The sequence below is a fragment of the Microtus oregoni genome, unplaced genomic scaffold (genome assembly GCF_018167655.1).
Source record: "Microtus oregoni isolate MIOR12 unplaced genomic scaffold, Mior012 000012F_ref0000307, whole genome shotgun sequence".
NCBI lineage: Eukaryota > Metazoa > Chordata > Mammalia > Rodentia > Cricetidae > Microtus > Microtus oregoni.
In genome coordinates, this window is record NW_024543071.1 from 2,540,269 (window position 1) to 2,563,141 (window position 22,873).

Genomic DNA, 22,873 nt, shown 5'->3' on the forward strand with positions numbered 1-22,873 from the left:
TTCTTTTCCAGGAAAGGAACAGCAAAAAGCCAAGTTTTAGTCGGTAACAGCAACATGATAGCCTGAGTTTGTTTCTCCATCGAAATCTGTCTAGTTTATCATTATCAGGGAGAGGCCCAGCAGCTGTGGGAAAAGCAAGGCCTGATTTTTATATTTTCTGCTGCTTTGGGGGTTTGGTTTGTTCTTACTTTTCACCAGCAGCTTTTAAAGACACTTTCCTCCCTAGTTATTTACTTTCAGGGCTTGAGAAGTATGATTCTACACTTGCCTCACCCTAGGGTTGCTGATGAGAGAGCTGATACTAGTCTGAGGTGCTTGCCTTTGATCAGTAGGATCTATGTTCCTGTTCAGCATCAAAGAAATTACAAAAGGAAATTGTTCAGCCTTCTGTAACAAAGTCCTAAAGGGGGACATTGAAGCAGCATTGAAGACGGGGGAATTGTGGGACATGGGAGGAAAGAAGCCCCTCACCCTGGAGTCAGGAATTCCAGCACAGTTAACCTTAACTGTAAAGGCTGTGACCCAGAGTTCATATTCCTCTCATGCTTAGATATTTTATGTTAAAATAACAATGTATTTGCCTTAAGGCCCAGAAAAATTTGCCCTTGGATGGGGCCCATTCCTCTTCCCTGACTTCATCTGAGAGTCTCACACAGAACTTTTATTCTTAATAATTTTAAAGATTTTTAATTGAAATATTAATACAGAAGTTTAACCTTGGGCTGGAGGGATGACTCAGCAGGTCAGAGCACTTGCTGCTCTCCCAGAGAATAGGGATCTCAGTTCCCAACACCCACACTGAGATCCAATATAAAAGAGAAACAGAGCCAGGCAGTGGTGGCTCACACCTTTAATCCCAGACCTTAGGAGTCACACGCCTTTAATCCCAGCACTAGGTAGGTAGAGACAGGAAGGGATATGGCTGGGCAGAGAGATGAATATAAGGAGGGAGGAGTTAGGAGATCAAGGCATTCAGTCTGAGGACTTGTAGAGACAGGATACCCACTTCCGTCTGAGGATTTTGTAGAGGTATGTAATGTTCCCAAGTGTGACTGCCACACGGTATGCATCAGAATGTAACCATTCACACCAGCTGAAGATGTGGGACTGTAACTAGCACATTAAAAGGGTGTCCCTGTGCTTAGGGGAACTGACAGCGAAAGACACAAGAGACATATGGATTGCTTCGCTGCTGGATTTTATCAGCAGCCAGATGCAGTGATCCCGTCAGCAAGCTCTTAACATGCCTCCAGGGTGAGCAGGACGTCCTCCCTCACGGTTTTGGAACTGCAGAAGTTGAATCTGGGGAGAGAAAACGCCAAGAAGTCACTTCTTCCTGGCACACAGCTGGTGCCATCGTGACAGGTGTGGGGACCCCTATAGCTCTCCTTGAGTCTGAGCGAGGTGCACACTCTACAGTTGAGGCTGGCCACTGACTTTGAAGTACAGAATCCTCCCATCCGAGCTTGTTTTACAGTTGTACAAATAGAAAAAAGGAGATGCTACCGTTGGAGCCCTAAAGAGCAAGAAAAGCTCTTTAAATATATTAAATAGTTAACTAGTCTGTTAAACACTGAGCACTCGGTCAACCAAAGCAACTAAGCAAGAGCAGAGAACAGCACACAGCAGGAGCCCTACAGGAAGCCCATGAGATCTTATGCTAGCTCGCCGTTCTTATTTTAATTCAACATTGAACTGCAATAACTGAATTTCTCTGTAAGCAATACCTGTGACACTTTGGGTTTAATTTACTCTAATAAAGTATATTAGCATGTGTAAAGTGCATGGCCTTTAGAAAGTATTCAGAAAACCCACTTTTTCCCTCTTCATGTTGCTCCCCCTCCATGGTCTGGCAGCTTTGCAAATGTCAGGATAAAGGTTAAGAACCAATATTAATGAAGGCTACGTAATATCTCTATGTAAGTAAATATAGACATACTGAAGTGTCGTAATTTGGTCACGTTTAATGAGATTGCTGCAGTTAAACTTCGTGTGAATTCTGGCATTGAAGTTGTGTGCGGTTATTTGTAAAATGGGGGTAACTGTGGGAATTACCCCAAAGGCAGACACATTTATTATGATCGCTTTATTGAGCACTGATTGATATAGAATAAATTCTGAACATTTAAATTTAGATGTTTCTCCAATGGAATCTGTGTTAGAAAAGGAGAAGTGGGGACTCTTTAGGGAGAGAAAAGAGACCATGTGGAGGGGCAGGGAGGATATCCTAGAAATAAAAACTATTTTTTTGAAGGGCTGCCAAGATGGTTCAGCAGTAAAGAGCACTCAGATACTCTTGCAGGGGACCAGGGTTTGATCCCCAGCACCCATACGGAAGCTCACAGCCATCTTTAATTCCTATTTCACGAGATCCAACACCCTCTTCTGGTGTCCACATATACACATACAGCACTCAGACACAGAAAATCAAAATAAATTTAAGAAATAATGAAAAGTAAATTTAGAGGTTAGAAGACTCAGGGTCAAGGTACTTGCTGCTAAATCTGAACCCCTGAGTTTGAGCACTGGGACCTATGCGGCAGAAGGAAAGAACAGAATCCTGTGTGTTACCCTCTGAACTGCACATACACCATGACACACACGTTTCCCTCATACATACATAATTACAGTAAGTAATTTGAGTGATACATGGTGCTGTAATGAAAGTATAACTGCCCTGTTCTGGAGCTGATATTAAACAAAATAATAAAAACTTGAGCCCCAGCCTGTAATGCAGCTGATAATCTGATGGCCGTGAGGGCTACTCGGAGACTTACATGAACGGGTGGTGTATGCCCATGGCTACCCCAGAACAGCAGACAATCTGATGGCCGTGAGGGCTACTCGGAGACTTACATGAACGGGTGGTGTATGCCCATGGCTACCCCAGAACAGCTGACAATCTGATGGCCGTGAGGGCTACTCGGAGACTAACATGAACGGGTGGTGTATGCCCATGGCTACCCCAGAACAGCAGACAATCTGATGGCCGTGAGGGCTACTCGGAGACTTACATGAACGGGTGGTGTATGCCCATGGCTACCCCAGAACAGCAGACAATCTGATGGCCGTGAGGGCTACTCGGAGACTTACATGAACGGGTGGTGTATGCCCATGGCTACCCCAGAACAGCAGACAATCTGATGGCCGTGAGGGCTACTCGGAGACTTACATGAACGGGTGGTGTATGCCCATGGCTACCCCAGAACAGCTGACAATCTGATGGCCGTGAGGGCTACTCGGGGACTTACATGAACGGGTGGTGTATGCCCATGGCTACCCCAGAACAGCTGATGGCTCATGCACTGGGATGAAGTGGGGGCAGTGTGAGCTTTGGTGACACTATTCAGAAGAGCATGCGATTTAAATTGTAGGTATTTTCAGCTCTGGAATTTCCGTTTAATATTTTTGAGTGAGGAAAGTTATTGAACCTAAGAGTTCTGTGGCTGTATTGCAGATTGGTGTAAGCCTGGGTTTTTAAGACTTGGCCAACTTGGCTTCCAAAGTGGTTATGGCATTTTCATTCCGTGTTTGCTATTGCTCTACAGTCTTTACTTCCCTTTCCCCATTTTCATGTCATACTCCAAAACACCAAGTTCCTTTTCCCCCCAATTTGTTGATTTACTTATTGCCTCAAAATTAAAAGCACACTTTTTTTTAACTTATCATAGTAAATCTCCAAATGATACTATAGTAGCTCGCCTACGGGGTGATGGCCCTCCAAGATTATTGCCATCTTTCACTTAAACCTAGCATATAAAGCTATCATATAAACCCCAAAATATTATTTCTCAGTAGTCAATTGCTTAAAAGGGATTTTAAGAATGTCTAAAATATCATGTATTTTTGAAATAATTACTTTTTTATTTGTTATTCACGATTCCTTTCTATAGATTCATTTCCTGCTAGAATAATGTGTTTGAAGGTTTGCTAGCATTTTGTGTGGTGCTGACTTACTGCTGAAGCATTGTCTAAGCGCTGGTAGTTTGGAGAGGATTTCATTCTCATCTCTGAAAAGTATTTGTGTGTTAAGTATGTGTCCTACTTAGCATTAACTGTCTTTAGAATAGCCTAGAATCCCCTGGACTATCCTCCCTTCATGCCTCTCTAGCAGGCTGCGCTTTGAAATCTAGTTGTCTTCTTACCCTTAACTCTCTGACTGAAACTTTGAGAGCCTGATGCATATTTCTATTCCTTAATAAATTAATGAGTTCCCAAACAACTGACGTGACAATTTGGTAAACCCTTGAAATTTAGAGGACAACACACACACACACACACACACACACACACACACACGAGTCACACATAGTCTAAGCCTGTGTGGTAAAGGAAACATTCTTCTCCCTGGTCTATCAAAGTGGCACTCCTAATATCTGACACTGTCTCCTAAAGACACACGAGGTCTTAGGAAGTAGACCTGTCTGGGGCATGTGACTCTGTAGGCGATGTAGTCTCAAAGAAGAGAGTGATGGATGCCCCGTGACCCTTCCCTGCCCGTTTCTTATCGCTTACACTCTGCCATCATTTCTTTCCACCGTGATCCTCGATGCCCCCACTTTGGGTAGAGTTGGGTTGATCACATTGTTGTACCAAATAAATTTAACCTTCTGCACATCCCCGACGTCCACGGTAGAGTCGATCTCACTGGTAAGAGTCTTTCCAGATTGGAGAGAGCCCCTGGGGAGTGAGGAAAGTGAAAGCAATAATACGCAGCACAAGAAACACATGCATACATTTGCACATAAACACATGTGTGATGCGTTTGCGTATGTATGAGTTTCTAACAGCTCAGACTGTTTCTTGGGTTGAGTTGGTGATAGGCATTTGCCATTCTACTGTATTTAATATGTTCACACGTGTATGCCAGATGATAGCTTTTGCTGTTGACAATTTCAATTACTTCAAGAATCACTCTAGCTTTCATCAAACTGGAAATGTGATTTTGCACAATATATCACATTATATTATGATATAATTCATTTACCACATTTGCCTCAGCTTTTTTCAAGGGACAGAATTACTTACCACTTATGACTCAGGCATCAGGCATCAGAGTACGCAAAAGGGATTGTAGAGATAGAGCAGAGAAATAGGTAGGAGTAGACTTCTGAAATGTGTTAAGATGTAAGTATGAAAAGTATTCCCTCCATGCTATATGTGATGATACCGCCGTGTGGTTATGAAGAGCCAAACTCATATGCAGTGTAACAGTGAAGAAGAGCAGATAATATTCTACTCACTTGAAAATCTCATACTGCTTTGAGTTCCCGCCATTTCCAAACAGGGAGACCAGTATGTGTCCTGTGACTCTCTGTCCAGACAGGGTGACAGTCACCTGGTACCTCCAGCCTTTGGGAGCAAAATTGTCACAGAATATCAATTGGAGAAAAGACACAGTGAAACCAGATTAATTAATAAATTAATAACTAATAATAAATGATTAATTTAGATCCTTAGAGCCTACTGCATTAGAGTTTTGGAAATTTTACACACAGTATTAGCAAACTTACTGATGTCATAGTCTTAACCCTGATAAGAGGGAGTTGTGTAGAAACTTCTGAAGTTCATAGATACTTTAGTTTGCAAGTCAAAGGACTAGGAAATATATTTGTCTTTCAGTTTCGTAATGTGGCAATTCGTTGTTCAATGTTCTAAGAACCCTCCCTTAAGAAGCATCAGAAAATAGTAGAATGGGTCATTTTGCTGTATTTTTATTGTTCACCAAGTTTTAGAGTCCTGCCATGTTTCTAAGCAATCTGTATTTATTTTTTTAAATTCTATAAATGTATTTTTCATTAGCCTTAGAAATAAACCAATTTAGAGAATCAAAAGAAGGTTGCCTTGGTACTAATAATCTGTCATAAACTGTTAGTCTGTCAAACTGGAGGAAGAATACATTTTGTCTTTAGTTTCATAGGGATGTTAACCCCACCCACACCCATCCAAGTAATTGTCTTCCTCCATCATACAGAGAAGAAACCAGTCTGTCCCTGTACCTCACCATTCCACACCCCCATGGCCAGCTCCCATGGGTCTACTGTCCTAAACACGTCTCTGCTCTGCCAATCGGAACTATCCCAGCTGTCTTAGAGACTACTGTCTTCTGGTACAAAATCTCAAAATTCTGTTCAACAAAACCTATGCCTGAGTACAAGAGAATGGAGCCAAGGAAGCCTTCTGAGTTCAGCTCCATGATAAAATGTGGTTTGTTTTTGTTTTGTGAGAAGCCCAGGTGGTATTCTCGGCCTTGCTACTCAGACCACAGTGGGAGCTCCTTCCACTCCTTCAGCCAATAGCCTTTAAGATACCAGCCCACTTGGGCGTGGTCTCTTTGGCTTTAAAAAGCAGCGCGCGCGTGCGTGCGTGCGTGCGTGCGTGCGTGCGTGTGTGTGTGCGTGTGTGTGTGTGTGTGTGTGTGTGTGTGTGTGTGTGTGTGTGTGTTCTCTCTCTCTCTATCTCTCTCTCTCTCTCTCTTCGGGCTTTGCTTCCAGCTACAGAGGGCTGTTGTCTAGGACAGTGATCTGTAAGTTTTCCCTTTAAATAAATAACCCTTTTATTAATCATAATTCCCTACTGGTATGGGACTATTTTGCGATTTATGCCTTCATGGAGCCATGTTTAAAGTTTCCACATGGAAATCAGTTTCACCCATTATCAGTGAACACGGGAAAATACTTTGTACTTGGAGTGTAAGGGAAATAAAGTAGAAACATACGAGCAAAATTACTGGCATCGCCAGTGTTCAGGTAGAACGTCCGGCCGACTCCGCTTGTTCTCCCAGAGTATCTGTCAGCGTAGTGGCCCATCTGTGGGCATCCTCCACTCGGGCAGGGGAAGCACTTGTCCTGGGGAAGCAAACAATGAGTGAGGTTGCTCTGTCCTTACTAGTGAGCCATCTTGCCCATCTCGTTACAATGGAAGCATTCTGACTTGCCTGCATTTATCTTCTCTTTTGCGTCTCCAGCTTAGCCCCTTTGCCCTAAGACATCCATCTGTCTAAAGAATTGTTAGAACTTCATAATTCATTCATTATGTTTGTACACAAGATACAGCCCACACCTTTGTTGTGGGACTCAAGATTTGGAGCATGCTAAGCAGGAGCGGCATCCTCAAAGACTAGAATCTATTTTGGAAAATTGCATAGCAAGAGTGGGCAGTGACAATCAGTGACTTCAGAGAGCCCGAGGACTCCTCCGCTCCCATGGCATTCACTTAGTATGTGACTGCAAACTCACGTTTTCAAATTCCCCCTGACATCTAGAGAAAAATCACAGAGTTAACCATTAAAGCTTAACCAGGTGTCTGGTGACTGAAGCAGAAAGAAGAAAATGTCCTCCCCTGTTGCGACAAGAGTTTATAGTAAAAGAGATGGGGGGGGGGCAGTCTGGGAGACATAAGCAGCCCTGCTCCCCTCCACACCTCCACAGAAGGCTTCTCCTCAGGAAAGCCACATGGAGAATTGAATCGAGACATGATGATGGGGCTCATAGAGACTCTGGGTCAGAAGCAAAGCGGGGACTGTACCACTGTGAAGTGGCTAAATGCACTTGAAAGAAGGGTAAGTGGCGGTAGTGCCCCCATTTGTGGCCCAGTCTTCGTCTTACGTTCTGTGAGCCATGCTTTGAACTTGCTGACCTGCAGAAAGAAGGTCATTTACTGAGAAGTATATCCTGATTAGACCCAGCATTTGGCCTAAGTAGGTCTGTGTAAGACCAGGGAGTTGTAGAAGTGTTGGGATTAATGAGTCCTGGCCTTCAGCTGCTCTTCCCTCCTAGAACCTTCTAATATAAGTTACTAGAAGCTGTGCCTAGTTAGAGGATCAAAGGATCACCTGTTGACCATTAACTGCAGTGTATTTAACTCTACGTGGTGTTAATAAAGACGAGCTTTCTGAACCAGCGTTTTGGAGCTGCGTGTGTCAGTCTGTCTCTGCGTCTGAGTTCTCAACCTCCAGCCCCTTGCCCGAAGCTCGGTAACTGGGTGCCAGCGCACAGAGCGCAGACACTGGGGCGCGGTGCGCGGCATAGAAGCCCGCTGATTTTCTAATCATAAACAGTCTTGTGACTGCTGAGGACCCTGAAATCATGCTCCAGCGGACCCACTCTGATGTCTGCTGGAGTAGATGTTCTTCACGTCATTATCTGAATATGCAGAAAATACATGCAGCAAGCAATCCGTTCTCTTCCTCCATCCCTCTCTTTCCCCTTAACATCACCCAAGCCTCTGTGGACAGTCCCTGAGGGAATTTACAGAGCCAGAAGAGTAGGCAGGTGCTAGACTTCATCTCCAACCGCCAAGAGCATAAAGACAAAACAGACAGGGATATGGCTCAGAGCCCAAAGTTGCCAAGAGACCGTGTACCGATGTTCTACTGTGTACCCAAGGTCACTGTCTATATAGATCACACACTAAGTCACCACTACAGTGATGTGACCCCGTACCAACCTCTTAGATGCAGAGACATCTGTGAGACACAGACATTATTTTATGTAAGTGCCCAGTGGCCTCTGAAAGGGCTGTTATGCTATTGGATCTGCCCCTGCACTAACCAGTAACGCCCAAGATTTTACTCGTCTGTGTTCTCTTGTCCGTCCTCGGGTATCAGAAGAGTGTTTCCAGTCTCTGTATGTCCTTACCGTACTTATACTGTGAATTAGAATCAGCACCATTTTCTCATGATAACCAGCATTTCCTGGGCCATCATTTACCACCACTTCTGCTTGAGGGTCATTAAAATAAATCATCTCATTAGCATTCCTCTCCAATATGTTGAGATTGCCATTATTATTTGCATATGCAGATGAAGGAATGTCTCAAAAGGAGGGACTAAGTGATACGCCTTCTGGAGCTCTTCAGTCATTGAACAGCGAGAGCTAAATTTCATCTCTTCTTTGACCACCAGGCTACACCTCTTGGTCATTTTGACTGCCTTGATCTTTGGTACACCCACTTAAAGTTTTCTTTATTAAATTACACAGGTTAGAGATATTTATTTGAAAAAAAAATAGTGTGGGAAGAAAAGTCAATCTCACTAGTAGCACCCAGGCAAACTAGGCTTGGCACATTCTAGAACAGGTAAGAATCCAACCTTGGTATCTAAATAATAAGTTAAAAAAAACGACCAAGATTTGATGACACCAACTATTCCAAGAATCTCCGCATGGCCATAACTTCACAATTTAAAAAGTCAGGAGTCAAAGATAATTTTCCATGCTCATCATGTGCTGTCAACACAGCTCAAATGTCTGCAGGCTCTTTCCTTTACTTAGGATGACTTCTAAAACAAATGCTCATACCTGTCATGTACACAGGACATGGCATCTTTGAGCTGAATTCTCTGAAGTCCTTGATCACTTCAAGGTGTGTATCCCTATCATTAAGGGTGGGTATAATATGATAGCACAGCATGCACTGAGTGACGTCACGGGCAGTGAACCACACTGGCCTTTCATTGAAAGCTGCTTACCGATGTGAAATCATTGTACGAGGCGCAAGAGAACCCAGCGAAGCCAGTGGGGTTGACAATGCTGTCTGTATAATACTTGTAACTTCTCAAATGATTACAGGCCACAAAGTCACGACTCCCTGTAAAGTCAGACATGATATCAATGACAGATTTTGTTTTTCTAAAAATTACCACTTGGATGAAGATATAGGGCATGAACTAGGCTTCTCTAAAGGGTGTGATGCATAAAACAATTTATGAAGAGTATTCATGACATGCACTCTGAAGATCAGCACTACTTAATATTCAAATAATTGAATGTTGTTACATAAAATGGGAAAGTAAAGGTCTGGATAGACATAAAGGTAGTTTAGAAACATGTTCCCTGAATTAGGTTCTTTAGAAAATGTTTAAATTTTTTGTTACTTTTTAAATTGTGTGTGTGTGTGTGTGTGTGTGTGTGCGTGAGAGAGAGAGAGAGAGAGAGAGAGAGAGAGAGAGAGAGAGAGAGAAATGAGTGGTGGAGGTCAGAGGTTATGGATACCCCTGATACCCCTGGACCTGGAGTTAGAGATGGTTGTGAGCATCAGTGGTGTGGGTGCTGGGAACTGAACACAGGTCCTCTGCAAGAGCAATATGTGTGCTTACCCATTAAGTCACTCCAACCCCCCTGAGTCAGGCTCTTGAGATACTTACTGATAATAACTATATTTCTCAAAGTCCCTGATGCCGGCTTGTCCCTGTGGAAGCCTGTATCTAAGGGATGTAGTTAGAGGCCTCTGTTGTATAAAATTAGAGGCGGCATAGCACATGGTACCAGCAAGTCTAACAACGTGGACCACAGTTGTCTGTCCCCTGGTGAAAAATCTCGGTCTCCATGATGAGTTTACCTTCCCAGATTCCATCCATGTCAACAATCTGAGAGAGCACATTCTTCTGGCAGCCGGGCATCTCCTTTCCTCCATTTGGGAAGAAATCTAAGTGACCCACTGTTTGGCTCATTCCTAATCCTGAAGAAATTTTTAAAAGGAGAGGTTCATGTTACTTATTGATGCCTTAAGACATAGTTGACTAATGTAAGGCATCTGCCCAACATCTGGGCAGGCATGTTTTAGAACTCACCCATGTTGGGAATCATGGGGGCAGCATCTGTGTGAATGGCATCCACAAACTGGGCATCACTAGGGTCCAGTCGGACAACTTCGGGTGTATTCTGAAAGTAGGGTTCAGCTGGGTCCAGTCCTAAAGCAAATACGCTGTGTTGTAAATTGTGTTGGTTTTCAAGCACACCCAACTTTCTTCATTAGTTCCAGACTGTAACGTAAGCACTGGCTGTAATCCCAAATTACCCATGGGAGAAAGAGACCACATCTTCCTCACCCACAGCCTTCTGAAGAGGAAGCTGCCTTTAGCTTGTTTTCTATTTGTTTGGAAGTGAATTTGTCTCTACTTAAGGATGTTTAGTCCGGACAGAATCCTGGTCCCTGGCAGCAGAGAAGCGGTTGACCATGAGAGACAATGGACTATAAAGCTCCCAACAGACTGTAAGCTCCCAGAATGTCATAGCTCCTCACTGAGCAATAGGAAAGAACATTCTGGAAGAATTTCTTTTTTTATCAAATTAATAGAAATTTGACATAACACCCATCAATTTAATGTAACTAACTTTTTCCACGTATAAAAAATGAGAGGGGCCAAGGAGATGGTTCAGAAAATGAAATCTTGGTCATTTAAGCATGAGTTATGCTCCCCAACATCCACATAAAAGTCAGGGGCAGCACCCCATTTCTATAACCCCAGGACAGGGGGTATGAAGGCCAAAGGATCCCCAGAGCTCATCAGCTATCCAGTCTAGCCAATTGGTGACCTCCTGTCTCTAAAACTATAATAGCATATGCCTTCAATCCCAGCACTCTGGCAACAGAGGCAGGCAGATTTCTGTGTGTTCCCCACCATCCTGGTCTATCTAGCAATTTCCAGGCCAGTCAAGGATGCATAATGAAACCTTATCTTATGGGGTCGGGGAGAGAAGACACCAAACATATCTGGTCTTTGAACAAACATGGATGATTCATACAAACACACACACACACACACACACACACACACACACACACACTTTACAAGTTTTCAAAAGAATTGCCAGGCCAACACAGAAAGTTGGAAGGCAGAGGAGGAAATCAGTTGTCCCCTGTTGTGGCCATGTCTTGGATCCAGCATGATGTCTTTCTCATGAGGTCACCTCAATAGTCAACTCGCACCAAAGGCCCTTTACATACAGTTATAAGCACCCAGAAGAGACGGGGTGGTCCCTTCCCTGGGGCTCTGCTTTGCCATTGACGAGACTCAAGGTCATCATCCGTCCGTACTGAAACAGAATTCAGGGAGCTTCATGTATGTTAGTGACGGGTTAGACTCCACTGCCTGTGACATTTATTCTGTTTGGGAACCTCATCTTTCGTGAAGATCTGAGCATGGAAGACATAATGGAACAATGGCTCTGCTCCGTGAGCCTCACTCTTGGTGCGGTACCTGTGTATTTGAAAGAGGATACTGCAACCCAAGATCCAATGTCAATCACAAAGTCACCCAGCCTGACTTCTGATCATGCCACCCTAGCTGGAGAGGACTCTGCTCCAGATTCCCCTCCTGGCCTTCCTTTTGGGTCTCACAGAGGCCACATGTGCTCTGATATTGCAGCTTCTGTTGTTGCTACCAACCTGTGATTCGTCCAATGGCCCCATTCAACCTCTTTCCAGCTTCGCCAGCAACATGGGAGCCCAGACTGTGGCCGATGATGTGAACGCTGGATGGAGAATAGCCAAAGTCGGACTGTCAGGGAGGGAAGCAATCAGACTGTTATTTAAGATGTCTGTCGCTCTGGGTTTCTCCTGCCTCTCTTCTCTCTTGTGTGTCTCTGTCTCCTGCTTCTCTCTCACCTCTGTGTTTTTCTCTGCTCTCTGTGTGTCTTTCCTGTCTCTCTCTTCCCTCTCTGTGTCTCTCTCTCCTGCCACTGTCTCCCCTCTGCGTCTCTCTCCTTCTCTCTGTGTCTCTCTCTGCTCTCTGTGTGTCTTTCCTGTCCCTCTCCCTCTCTCCTCTGTGTGTGTCTCTCCCCCCTCTCTGTGTGTCTCTTTCCCCTCTGTGTATCTCTCTCCTGCCTCTCTCTCTCCTCTGTGAGTCTCTCTCCCCTCCATGTGTGTGTCTTTCTCACCTGTCTCTGCATATAAGGCATGCACCCACCCCTGGAAAGACATGTTTCTTTGGTGGCCATGCTTTTGTACTGAGTACACTTCTCTACAGACATTTGCTGTGTGATGCCAGTTCTTCTCTGAAGGCTTTGGAAATTTATGGAAAAAAAACTGAACAAGTGCTTTTAAAAATAGGCTTATGGAGAAACTTTAATATCATATGGTATTTTCTAAGAATTTCCAAAATTCCAAAGAGGGTCTAGATACTTCTACTTCCACACAAAGCAGGAAACTTAATGGCTTATATGGTCTGAGACAGATGAAAAATGACTTTTCAATGAAGCATTTTGGAAGCATTATTGATGCTTTTTATATTTTGATTTTCTAATTGAAAGCTTTTAATGTTATCTATATCCTATAGCAATTTTGGTAAAGAATATTATGTGAACAACAATAAAACAATTTTTTTCCTGTTAACTGATCCCTCCGTGGTTCAGACACTATTTTGTGCAAATTCTTGTTTCTATGGTAACACAGTTATTTGTGTAAGTTCATTAAGAATCTGTTATCCTTGAAATAGGACAAATTTTGTAACAATGGTAATGTGACAAAGGCCTTAACCAGAATACAGATTTCCTGACATGGCCATTGATGGCTTTATGGATTCTATGAGAATGCTCACTGCTCTTAGGAAAAGCTGCCCAGGAATCTTGAATACATATTTCCACTATAGTGTTTCTAGCATCAAGGCAAATCAAAGGCCACGTCCTGGATAGCCCAGGATCTTAAAGTTATGGCAGAGACCTTGAAGAGAGACAACCTCATTCAGTGTACTTCAGCACTGGGAGCTTCACTTAGCTTCCTAGTCTTAAAAGCCTTTTAATGTCAAAAATAAGATTTCTTCTAAAAAAATTCTGACAAGGGCCTGAAGAGATGGCTCAGTGGATAATAACACTTTTGTCCTTCCAGATACCTGGGATGAACATGGTGACCTATAGCCACCTATACCTCCCATCCCATGGGACTCAGCTTCTAGCTTCTGAGGAGACCACACATACAAAGTGTGCACAGACATAATAAAATTCCAATGAACAGTTTAGAAAGAGTCAGTTGTTGTTTCCTATGTATTTATCAAATAATGAAGCCAAGTATAACAAGACTAATCTTGTTTTGACAACAAATGAGTCTCACTATGATTCTTTGCTAAGTAGGGGAAGCATGCTTAGAAAAAAATTCTAATATGTAATATTAGAATAAATGTAATATGTAATATCTATGCCTGTAACACATAGATATTACATTCTAGCTCAGTGTTGGGTGATGTTTTGGTTTGTTTTTAGATTTCATTATTTAGCCATAAACTAGATTAAATTCCGAATTCTCTAACTTTCTTCTAATACCTGATTGCATGTCATAAACTAACATTCCATTTTCTTCATGGTTTTCTGACTTGGGATCGTGGTTGGAAATCAACCAACGGTGTTTTTCTTGAAGCCCTGGAAATGGAAGCTAGGTGGTATTTAAGTTAGAAATTGAATCTATTAGGTTTCTCTGATCCACCATTGCTTCAGCTGGAGATGTTTTGAACCCAGCACCTCAAAAAAATTATCATCTGGCTACCCTTCAAATTCAGGAAGTGACTTAAATGCTTCTCTCATTATTAGCTTTTGTATTTATTTTGTTTCCATAGGAATGTCATTTATTTGCAATCTTGGTGTTGGTACCACACAGAGACCCAATGATAATGAGTCAGCCTGAAGCTCCACCTCCCAAGAGAAGCTTGGCCGCATTGCTGAATTGACCTGCTGGGTCTGAGGGCCAAGAGATCAGTTACATGTGGAAGGTTGTACTAGGATTCCTTCTCTTCTCCTTGTTCAGTCTATGCCCCTCCTTTCTTTTGGTGAATCTCATTTCGTGACCTTGAACTCAACTCTCCAAAGAGTTGCCAAGTAGGCCTTTAGTAGCAAAACATTCTGAAGATAAAGCTTCGGGACTCAAAACTGAGGTATGCTGCCATGCCAAATAACCTCTTTGACACAAGCATCTGAGGTCCTTGTTCATGGGGATATCCTATGCTGCCCTTAGAAGTTCCTGTGAAAGATGTTGTCCTTGTACAAATCACCAGGGACCCCAAATTCATGCTGTAGGGGAGATGTGCAAATTGGCTAAGGTCACCCCATCCTTACCGGCCTTACCACCCTCCATACAGCTCTTCCTGGTCCTTCCAGAATTTACCACCCCTGCCCAAGATCCTTCTGTCTTGCTATTTCTTCACAAAAATTTTCATACTTTGTTAAAATATCGTGAAAGTTTTCTATTATTTTGCTATCTATTTCAATCTTTTCTCTTGTGACTCCAAGTACATGCAAAAACTAATAAAAATTACAGATATTTCTCCCATCAATCCATATCATCTTAACTTGGTTCCTAGACTTAGCCTAAGTAACTAAGTGAGAACTGAGGTAGGCAGATTCAGCCTAGAAAAGCTGCCCCACAGAACAGTGTCTCCAGTAGCACATTGTCAACTATTGCAGAATTCAGGTCCACACAGAGAACTTCTCTAAACTGCAATTTTAGACATTCTGCCCTCTCAAATAATTTTATTTTCAATTTTCAGACTATTACAATAAAAATGGAAATGAATTTAGACTTTAAGCTGGTAAAAATCGGTCTGTCTTTTGCTCCATCGTGATAAAAATGAAAACAAGTAAATGATGTTTGTTACCCAGAGACAATGAAGCCAGAATTGAACTAGAAATGTACAGCGAAAGAACCAATAAATCAAGTTTAACATTTTCTGTTTTAGGTTACCCAGTCAGGTTAGCTTCAAATCTTTGTGCTTTTCTAAAATATGCAGCTAGCTTAATCTTGAGATCAGCACTATCATGCTAATAACCAATAAAACCAGAACAAATTGAATTTGTTAAAATACACTAGAAACAACCTCCACACTGTTTATGCAAACTCTCTTAAATAAATACATAAATAAACAACTTTCTGAGAAGAGGTTTGTAGGTGAACCCAAATCTAGATAGCTTTGCATCTTTGTTTCCAACCCGGTGGAAGGGCATGTCTCAGCACAGGAATGTCTTCGTCAATTGTTGTACTAGCTTCAGGGTAGTGGTCTGAGCAAGAACTACTTTTGAGATGGCCCCCAAATCACAGAAAGCAAAAGCAAAAGTGACAAATGGGTTATATCAAGTTTAAAAGTCTCTCCCTGGCACATTGTGAAGAGACCTACAGAATGAGAGAAATTATTTACAAACTGCAAAATCAACCAGAAGATAATAGCCAATGAAGAAAAGGTGCTCAAATAATTCAATAGCAAAAATAGGAATGGTCTGATTTCATAAATGGGCAATATACCAAAACAGATATTTCTTAAAAGAGGTATAGATAGCCAACGGCCATATGAAAAAGTGTTCTACATCATCTCTTGTCAGCAAAATACAAATCAAGACTATGGTGAGCTATCACCTAACTCCAGTAAAAATAGCTAGTTGGGGGGTGGTGGCTGCAGAGATGTCTCAGAGGTTAAGAGCACAGGCTGCTCTTCTGGAGGTCCTGAGTTCAACTCCCAGCAATGACATAGTGACTCACAACCATTTGTAATGAGATCTAGTGCCCTCTTCTGGCTTGTAGGCATATATGCAGGCAAAACACTTCATATGTAATAAATAAATTAAACTTTAAAAATAAAAGAGACTAGTTAGTGGGAGAAAAACTAAAGATAGTCCATGCTGTCAAGAGTGTATAGGAAAAGAACCCTCGTACACTACAGAGGGAGACTGATGGCATGATCATTGTGGAAAGCACCTTGGAGAGTCCTCAGAAAGTGAAACAGAAATATCACATGACCCAACAACCCTACTGCTGAGCATGGGGAAAGACGCCTGCACTTCTAATGTTCATGAAGCATTATTCATAACAGTCAAGAAATGGAAGCATCCTAAGTGTCCATCAACTGACGGATAAATAAAAAACATGGTGTGTATGGCATGTATACACAATAGACTATGACTTGTCACGACAAGGGTGACATTCTGTCATTTGCAAGAACACAGATAGAGCCATGCCAAGTCAGGCATAGAAAGATAGATTCCACATGATCTCACCAATGGTGGGCCAGAAGAATGATGATCTTGTAGAAACTGAGGGGGTGGGATTGTGATTGCTAGAGGCTAGGAAGCCTAACAGTAGAGAGAAGTGGGAAATGGCCCATCAATGGACACTAAGCAATAAGCCAATAAGAACCTCTGCGGTGGTATTGTACAGTGAAGTGAGTGGAGAATACAAAATGTAAATAAATTTCCAAAACTAGGCATGATAACAGATGACTTCACCTTTGGACCCATGTATTTATCCTGATTTGAACACGACAAAGTATAAATTGCATGAAAACGCTACATGGTGCTCATCAAATACAAATTCGATTTTTATATATCAGCTAAATATGTTGAAACATAAAATAAATGCTCATGTCTAGAGTTTTCTTTTGGTAAGAGAGTTGAGGGAAGCAATGGGCCTGGCTTTTTCAGGAAGCAGAAAGCACTCACCTGGAGGGCCTTAACCAAATACGCGATCTCCGCACCGACGATTTGCACGTTCTGTGTAGCCTGAGTGTACCCAGTTCGAGAGCCGCCTTTCCAGTCCACACAGATGCAGTTTGCATTTTCCACTTGGAGTATGTTCTGGCAGGAAAGGCACACAAGAAGGATGTAAACAATCCAGGACCTCGATTGGTTACTAACACACTCAAAGACCAAGTAAACGCTCTCCTCGACCTGAACAAGGTCATGCAAAACATCTTTTAGTCCAAAAGTTATGACCAGAACACTTAGTTGGTAATGGATATAGAATTCTTCCTCAAATCTAGCACTGAGCCAGACTGAGGCATGGCCCCTGTGGGAACTGCATTCTTGGTATTTCAACTGCAGCAGATGCATAGACTTTTTTTTTATTATTTTAAAAATGTAGACGTGGCACAGTGATTTACCTCATTAGAGCACGCCCATGTCTTAGAAGTCCACTGTGCCTTACTAGAAAACTCTTCCACAGGAGAGCACCAGATGCTGTATGTCTACCAGAGTCCATGGATAACTGAATCAGCAATAATGTTCCTTCATTACTAAGGAAATTTATTCTATTTGGTTTTCTCTTTTCAGTGTCCATTATGACTGGGAACACAGCCAAAGATGAAACAAAGTAGAATCATTTCCACAAAAACATCAAAGCCAGACATGAAAACCCTCACAGTATTGCTAAAAATGGCTACCAGAGGACCTCAGGGCACCTAGTGAAAACCAAAAGGAGTTTGAGTGAATGGAGTCCCTTAGCTCTTCATGTGGAAATTTAAGGCCAGAGAACAAGGGCTCTGTGATTGACTGGGAAGCACTTGTGGCAGCTTCTCCTGTTAAAGCCAGAAATGTCCCCATTTGTGTCATCAAAGGCCACCCACCAACTTCATGGTCCCCATTGCCCCAGAGCTGCTGCATCCACCACCACCACCGCCTCCCTCTCCCGTGACAGTCCAGGCTCAGCAGGCCTCAGAGGCCTCCCTGTGCTGTGGCGACCGTTCCTCGCAGGTACAGGGGCAGTTTGCTTCTGCGACTGCCCATCTCAGGGAGAGTTCCCGCCCTCACCTTGCAGATATCCGACAGCCAGTTGTCTTCCCCCTTGTCTGTGAATCCATGAACGACTAAGTGGGTTTTTCTGTTTGTTTTGAAATTGGAGCTCCTGATTTTTGATGCATCTGCGGTAATCACCTGTTAGCCAAAGTATTTGAGGTCAAGTTCTTCTAGTAAGTGGTGGGTAGGCAGGGACTATTGGGATTTGAGATCCTTAGAAATAAGAATTCTCACGTTATAGCTAAACTACAGAACCACCTAAAAGTCAACCCCAACACTGTGCAGCTTTGAGATCATATAGCCTTTATAATAATTGATGATGAGCATCTTTTCTGCACATAATGAGAGCGTGTGTCTGTATGGTGTATATACTCACACGTGCATATGCCATGAATCTAGATGCTCAGGATATAGGTGCTATATATGTGCTATATATAATAATAGGAAATATGAAACAATATGAAAGCTAATAGCAGCATTAAAAACATTTATAAATGTTTACATGTTAAAAAAGTAGACGTTCCCTGGAAGTCTATGAAGGCGTAGGTTTCACCATCTGACTAATCATCCCGAGAAGACTAGAGTATGTGTTTTCTACTATGGTGTAAATATTCCTTTCGAAACGCGACCTTCCCTTGCCACGGTGATAGCTGGATGAGGCAGAGCCCTCAGGCAACCACACGGCTCTTTTGAGTGAAACGATGTGAACTTTGTAGGGTTGTTTAGTTATTGTGGGGCTGAGCTCCTGATAAAAGGATACGTCACCCCATTTCTTCCCATCCTTCCCTCCCCCTCCCTCACTCCCTCCTCCTTCTATTTCATGATACAACAGGAAGACTTTCACCAGGTTACACTGTGAATTTTAAAAGCCCTAGACCCCAGACTTTGATGCAAATGAATGTATATATTTTATAATTTACCAAATTAATGATACTATTAAACCACTCTCCTTCCCCTTCCAAAAATGACTAAGACAGGAAATTGGTCCCAGGAGTAGGGCTGTCATAATAAACACCCCCAGATGTGGGTTCTGCTTTAATAGACAGTGCAGAGTACTTGGTACAGAGGAGCAAACTCAGAATAATCCCATTTTAGCATGAATGGAACATCGAGCAGTGTTAGCGAGCACTCTCCATGAGTGGACCGACCACCAGGACAGGATTAGGGAGCACTCTCCATGAGTGGACCGACCACCAGGACAGGATTAGGGAGGATTCTGAAAGAAGGTAATGGCCGTGGTGGAGATATGATTGTTTATGATTATTTTCAAAGACTTCTAAAGTGATTACGATCAGTGTGCGGATAGAAAAGTGGACCGAAAGGTCATTTTCATGAGGCATCGAATAGAACTGAAGAGCAGAAGGCAGAAAAGGCCATTTTCATTTTATAGTTACAAAGAACTTAGCTGAATGGTGTTCATGTTTGAGGACTTTATAAAACACAGAACTTAAAAGTGCAAGACTATTTGGCAGATGAGATACCAAGGAAGCAAAGTATTCAGGCTTCTGTGTGGATACTTTTCACTGTATAGGCAGGTGGAAGAAAAATTATTTCAAGGTGTAAGTTATAACAGAAAGAGAAGCAAAAGAGAGAGTCTGGAAAACTGGCATCCTGGGCATGTAAGGAGTGAAACGGTGGCTTTAGCAGAGCAGGGCAGGCTTAAGCCAGTGACAGCTTTTCAAAGGGGAAGCCAGGTGACATGCATTAGCATGGCAGCAGAAAGAGTCCCAAGATCTTGGAGGCTGTGTCTCCTTTCCTAGAACAAGATCTCCATAAAGGGTAGACCTGGACCATTATCCATGCTCCTGCTGATAGAAGCTGTGCTCAGTCTCAGAGGGCTCAAGTGTGATTCAGGCCACCCCGCTAGAGGAAACACCCAGTACATCTGGGATATATGCGTTATTCTACTCAGGCCTGCAGAATGCAAGGGCTGGGAGGCATCAACTTTCATCTGGATGTGCAAGACATTTGTGGATAGCCTGGAGACAGAGCCAGACTATGAGATGAGGTAGAACCCTACAGGGAACCACTAGGGCAGTGCCTGGTGGGGTCCCCGAGCCCTCAGCACTGGCAGCATGCTGGAATCAGCTCAGACACTCTGTAGGTGTGAGGGTCAAGCCTCTGAGAGCTGCTGTGTGGACCGAGCCCTCAAAACAGTGATATTCTGGAGGTTGTTTGTAAAACAAAAAGTTATTTTTGAGTTTAATGCTATTATCCCTGCTTGGTTTGCATTTACTTGGAGGTGGATACTCTTTTCTGGGACGTTTCTTCCATCTGGAACAGAAATGTCTGCTCTATGCCTGTACCATAAGTATATTCTGAAAGCAGACATCTTGTTCTACTCACACGGACTCAGGACTGTCTGAGGATGAGTCATGCCTTGGGTCTTATCTACATCTGGTCCTGACAAAGCTTTGAGCTTCAGGACTGAAGGTTTGCAGTGATGTGTTAAGATGTGGCTACTGGGGAGAAAAATATGTTGTGTATGGAAGGATGTGGATTTGGGGAAGTTAGGATGGAATTATTGATATAGGAGGCTTTTAATGTCACCTCTAAAACGCTGAAAATTTAATTATCACTGACATGATGTTAAGAATGAGGGCTCTTCATGGGTGGTTAGGTCGTGAGGACTCTGCTTTCATGAGTAGGTAGTTGCTAGCTTTGTAAGAGTGGGGTGGTTATTGTAGGAGTAGAGCTCCTTAGGAGATGCCTCTCTACCCTTCCTCATCTCTCCCACGCTTTCCCTCCACGTGGCACGGCTCACTGTACCACTCACTGTACCATGCTGTGGAATCCCTCAGCCAGGGGCTTTGAGGGTCTACACCTTTGATCCTAGAGTCCCCTTCTACATCTGTGAGCCAGGCAACCATCAAATTCTAAATAATTCACTGTAGTACTCTCTATGGAAGCACAGAACACATCTAAATAAAATCTGCTATTACAAAGAGTTGGACTCAAGTCCTAAAGATGCAGGAAATCTCTTACTTGGTAACTGTTGGGGTTCTCGTTAGTGTACAGGAGGAAGCGGGTGTTGACAAGGTTCGGAGACCAGGGTAACACTTTGAGAGGTCTTTCCAAAGTCCCTCCATATGGAGAATCGTCAGTGAAGCAGCCGAGTCTATCATAGCAGACTTCTCGTCCTAAAGTCACCCAGTGTGTCAAGTAGTTAGTTTAGCCAGAATGTTCTTTTAATAGTCTCTCAGGTAAAATATGAGTTAAGTTTCATCTTGTGGCAGATTTTCTTCCTCTGCTTCCCCAAATGCCCCACTGCGCACACTCATGAACAGCCTAAGGGGACAGTGCCTCTGCTGCAAACAGCCTCACATCTGGGACCATGGTGCTCCCAACGAGGGACTCATTTCAACTTCTCAACCCAATTGTTTGACCACTGATGCCCAGAAACAGAGGTGCCTTGGGCCCCAGTTCCTGATGGGCACTGTGTGTATGTTGGCTCTAAATTCTCAGTAGCCACCATTTGACGCTAAGTTCCGAGCAAGAACCAAACTGAGTGTCTCCATCTTGGCTGAAATGTTTGAGGACTAATCTAGGTCTTGCGATGAAGAAAGCACTCACAGACAAACCATCTAGGGTGTAACACAGCTGTAGGCTGACTTGCTGGTCTAGAGGGGTCTAGAGCAGTACTAAGACCAGATTGACGACAGAGTAAGAGAAACGGGAGCTGTGGGGGATGCTTTCTCTAAATCTTACTCTGGACAAGACGATTCTTTTATCTTAAGCATAGCTCTAATGCTGAGAGATTTCATTATCTATGTTTCACATAACAAGATACCAAAGCTCAGAAGGGGTAAGGATTATGGATTATTCTTAGAGTCATAGAGTTAGTTGATGAAAAGAGAATTTGAGCCCCTTTCCTTGAATGCAAGTTAGAATGCAAGTTGGGTCTTTGATCATAAATTTTAATGTTAAAATTCAATTGTTTATCCAAATATTTTTGAGAAAGATTAAAAATGAATATATTACCCATTTATGCTCATCTGATTTACTTGTGTGTTTGTGATCCATTTGGACAGGTCATGGGGGTTTTATCCCGCAACATAACCTAAGTGCTTGTGTTCTTATTCCATCAAACTCACTTGACTCCTCATCCTCATCATGGCCTGAACCTAGCTGTCATGGTCATCGGGGAAGAACCGCACAGTGAGCCTCTCCCGTCTCCACACATCTTTGCTTACCAGCTACTGCTCCCAGGAGCACAGCGAACGTCCACAGCGGCAGCATCTGCACAGAAGTGAAAACATGGCTGAGTCTGGAGAACTCAGGTTTCAAAACATTGACATAATCACTTTCACTCAGACTTGTGGGGAAATGGGGGCAATCTAACGAATCAGTCTCAAACTCGTGTTCCTGACTCACCATGGCGGATCCGTCAGGTTCCACGGACAACAGGGGAAAGCTGAGATGTCCTCTTATAGGAGAGCCTTATCTTTCTAAGCAGTGTCATGGAAAAGCGGCAGGAGAAGGGAGAGGTTCCAAGGACATATTTCTAATTTTAATCACAGATAAGCCTGGGTTGTTAGAGTAGGTTGTGTTCCAAGGTGTTCGTGGGAAGATGAGAAAGTGCTTGATGTGGAATGTTCTTGACTGGTGTG

General features: G+C 43.0%; 1 protein-coding gene across 1 annotated transcript; it reads right to left on the reverse strand.

Annotated features, from left to right (window-relative positions):
- Positions 1 to 843: 843 nt before the first annotated feature.
- LOC121454067 (pancreatic triacylglycerol lipase-like) lies at positions 844 to 22,640 on the reverse strand. Its single transcript, XM_041661276.1, has 12 exons — positions 22,457 to 22,640; positions 21,249 to 21,403; positions 18,279 to 18,401; positions 17,193 to 17,327; positions 12,169 to 12,280; positions 10,571 to 10,690; positions 10,339 to 10,458; positions 9,470 to 9,588; positions 6,719 to 6,848; positions 5,244 to 5,352; positions 4,516 to 4,680; positions 844 to 1,302 (listed from the first exon to the last, which is right to left on the reverse strand). Exons 1-12 carry the CDS (start codon positions 22,638 to 22,640, stop codon positions 1,239 to 1,241), a joined length of 1,536 nt encoding a protein of 511 aa, XP_041517210.1. The 3' UTR covers positions 844 to 1,238.
- Positions 22,641 to 22,873: the final 233 nt, after the last annotated feature.

What these genes read in the sequence shown, in the direction of transcription:
- LOC121454067 (XM_041661276.1), bottom strand. Translation starts at nt 22,640, where the DNA reads ATGGTGAGTCAGGAACACGAGTTTGAGACTGATTCGTTAGATTGCCCC. An exon ending in ATTTGGTTAAGGCCCTCCAG is followed by an intron (nt 12,281 to 17,192) that starts GTGAGTGCTTTC and finishes CCTCCCTGACAG; the next exon opens with TCCGACTTTGGCTATTCTCC. An exon ending in GGCCATTGGACGAATCACAG is followed by an intron (nt 10,691 to 12,168) that starts GTTGGTAGCAAC and finishes TATTTGCTTTAG; the next exon opens with GACTGGACCCAGCTGAACCC.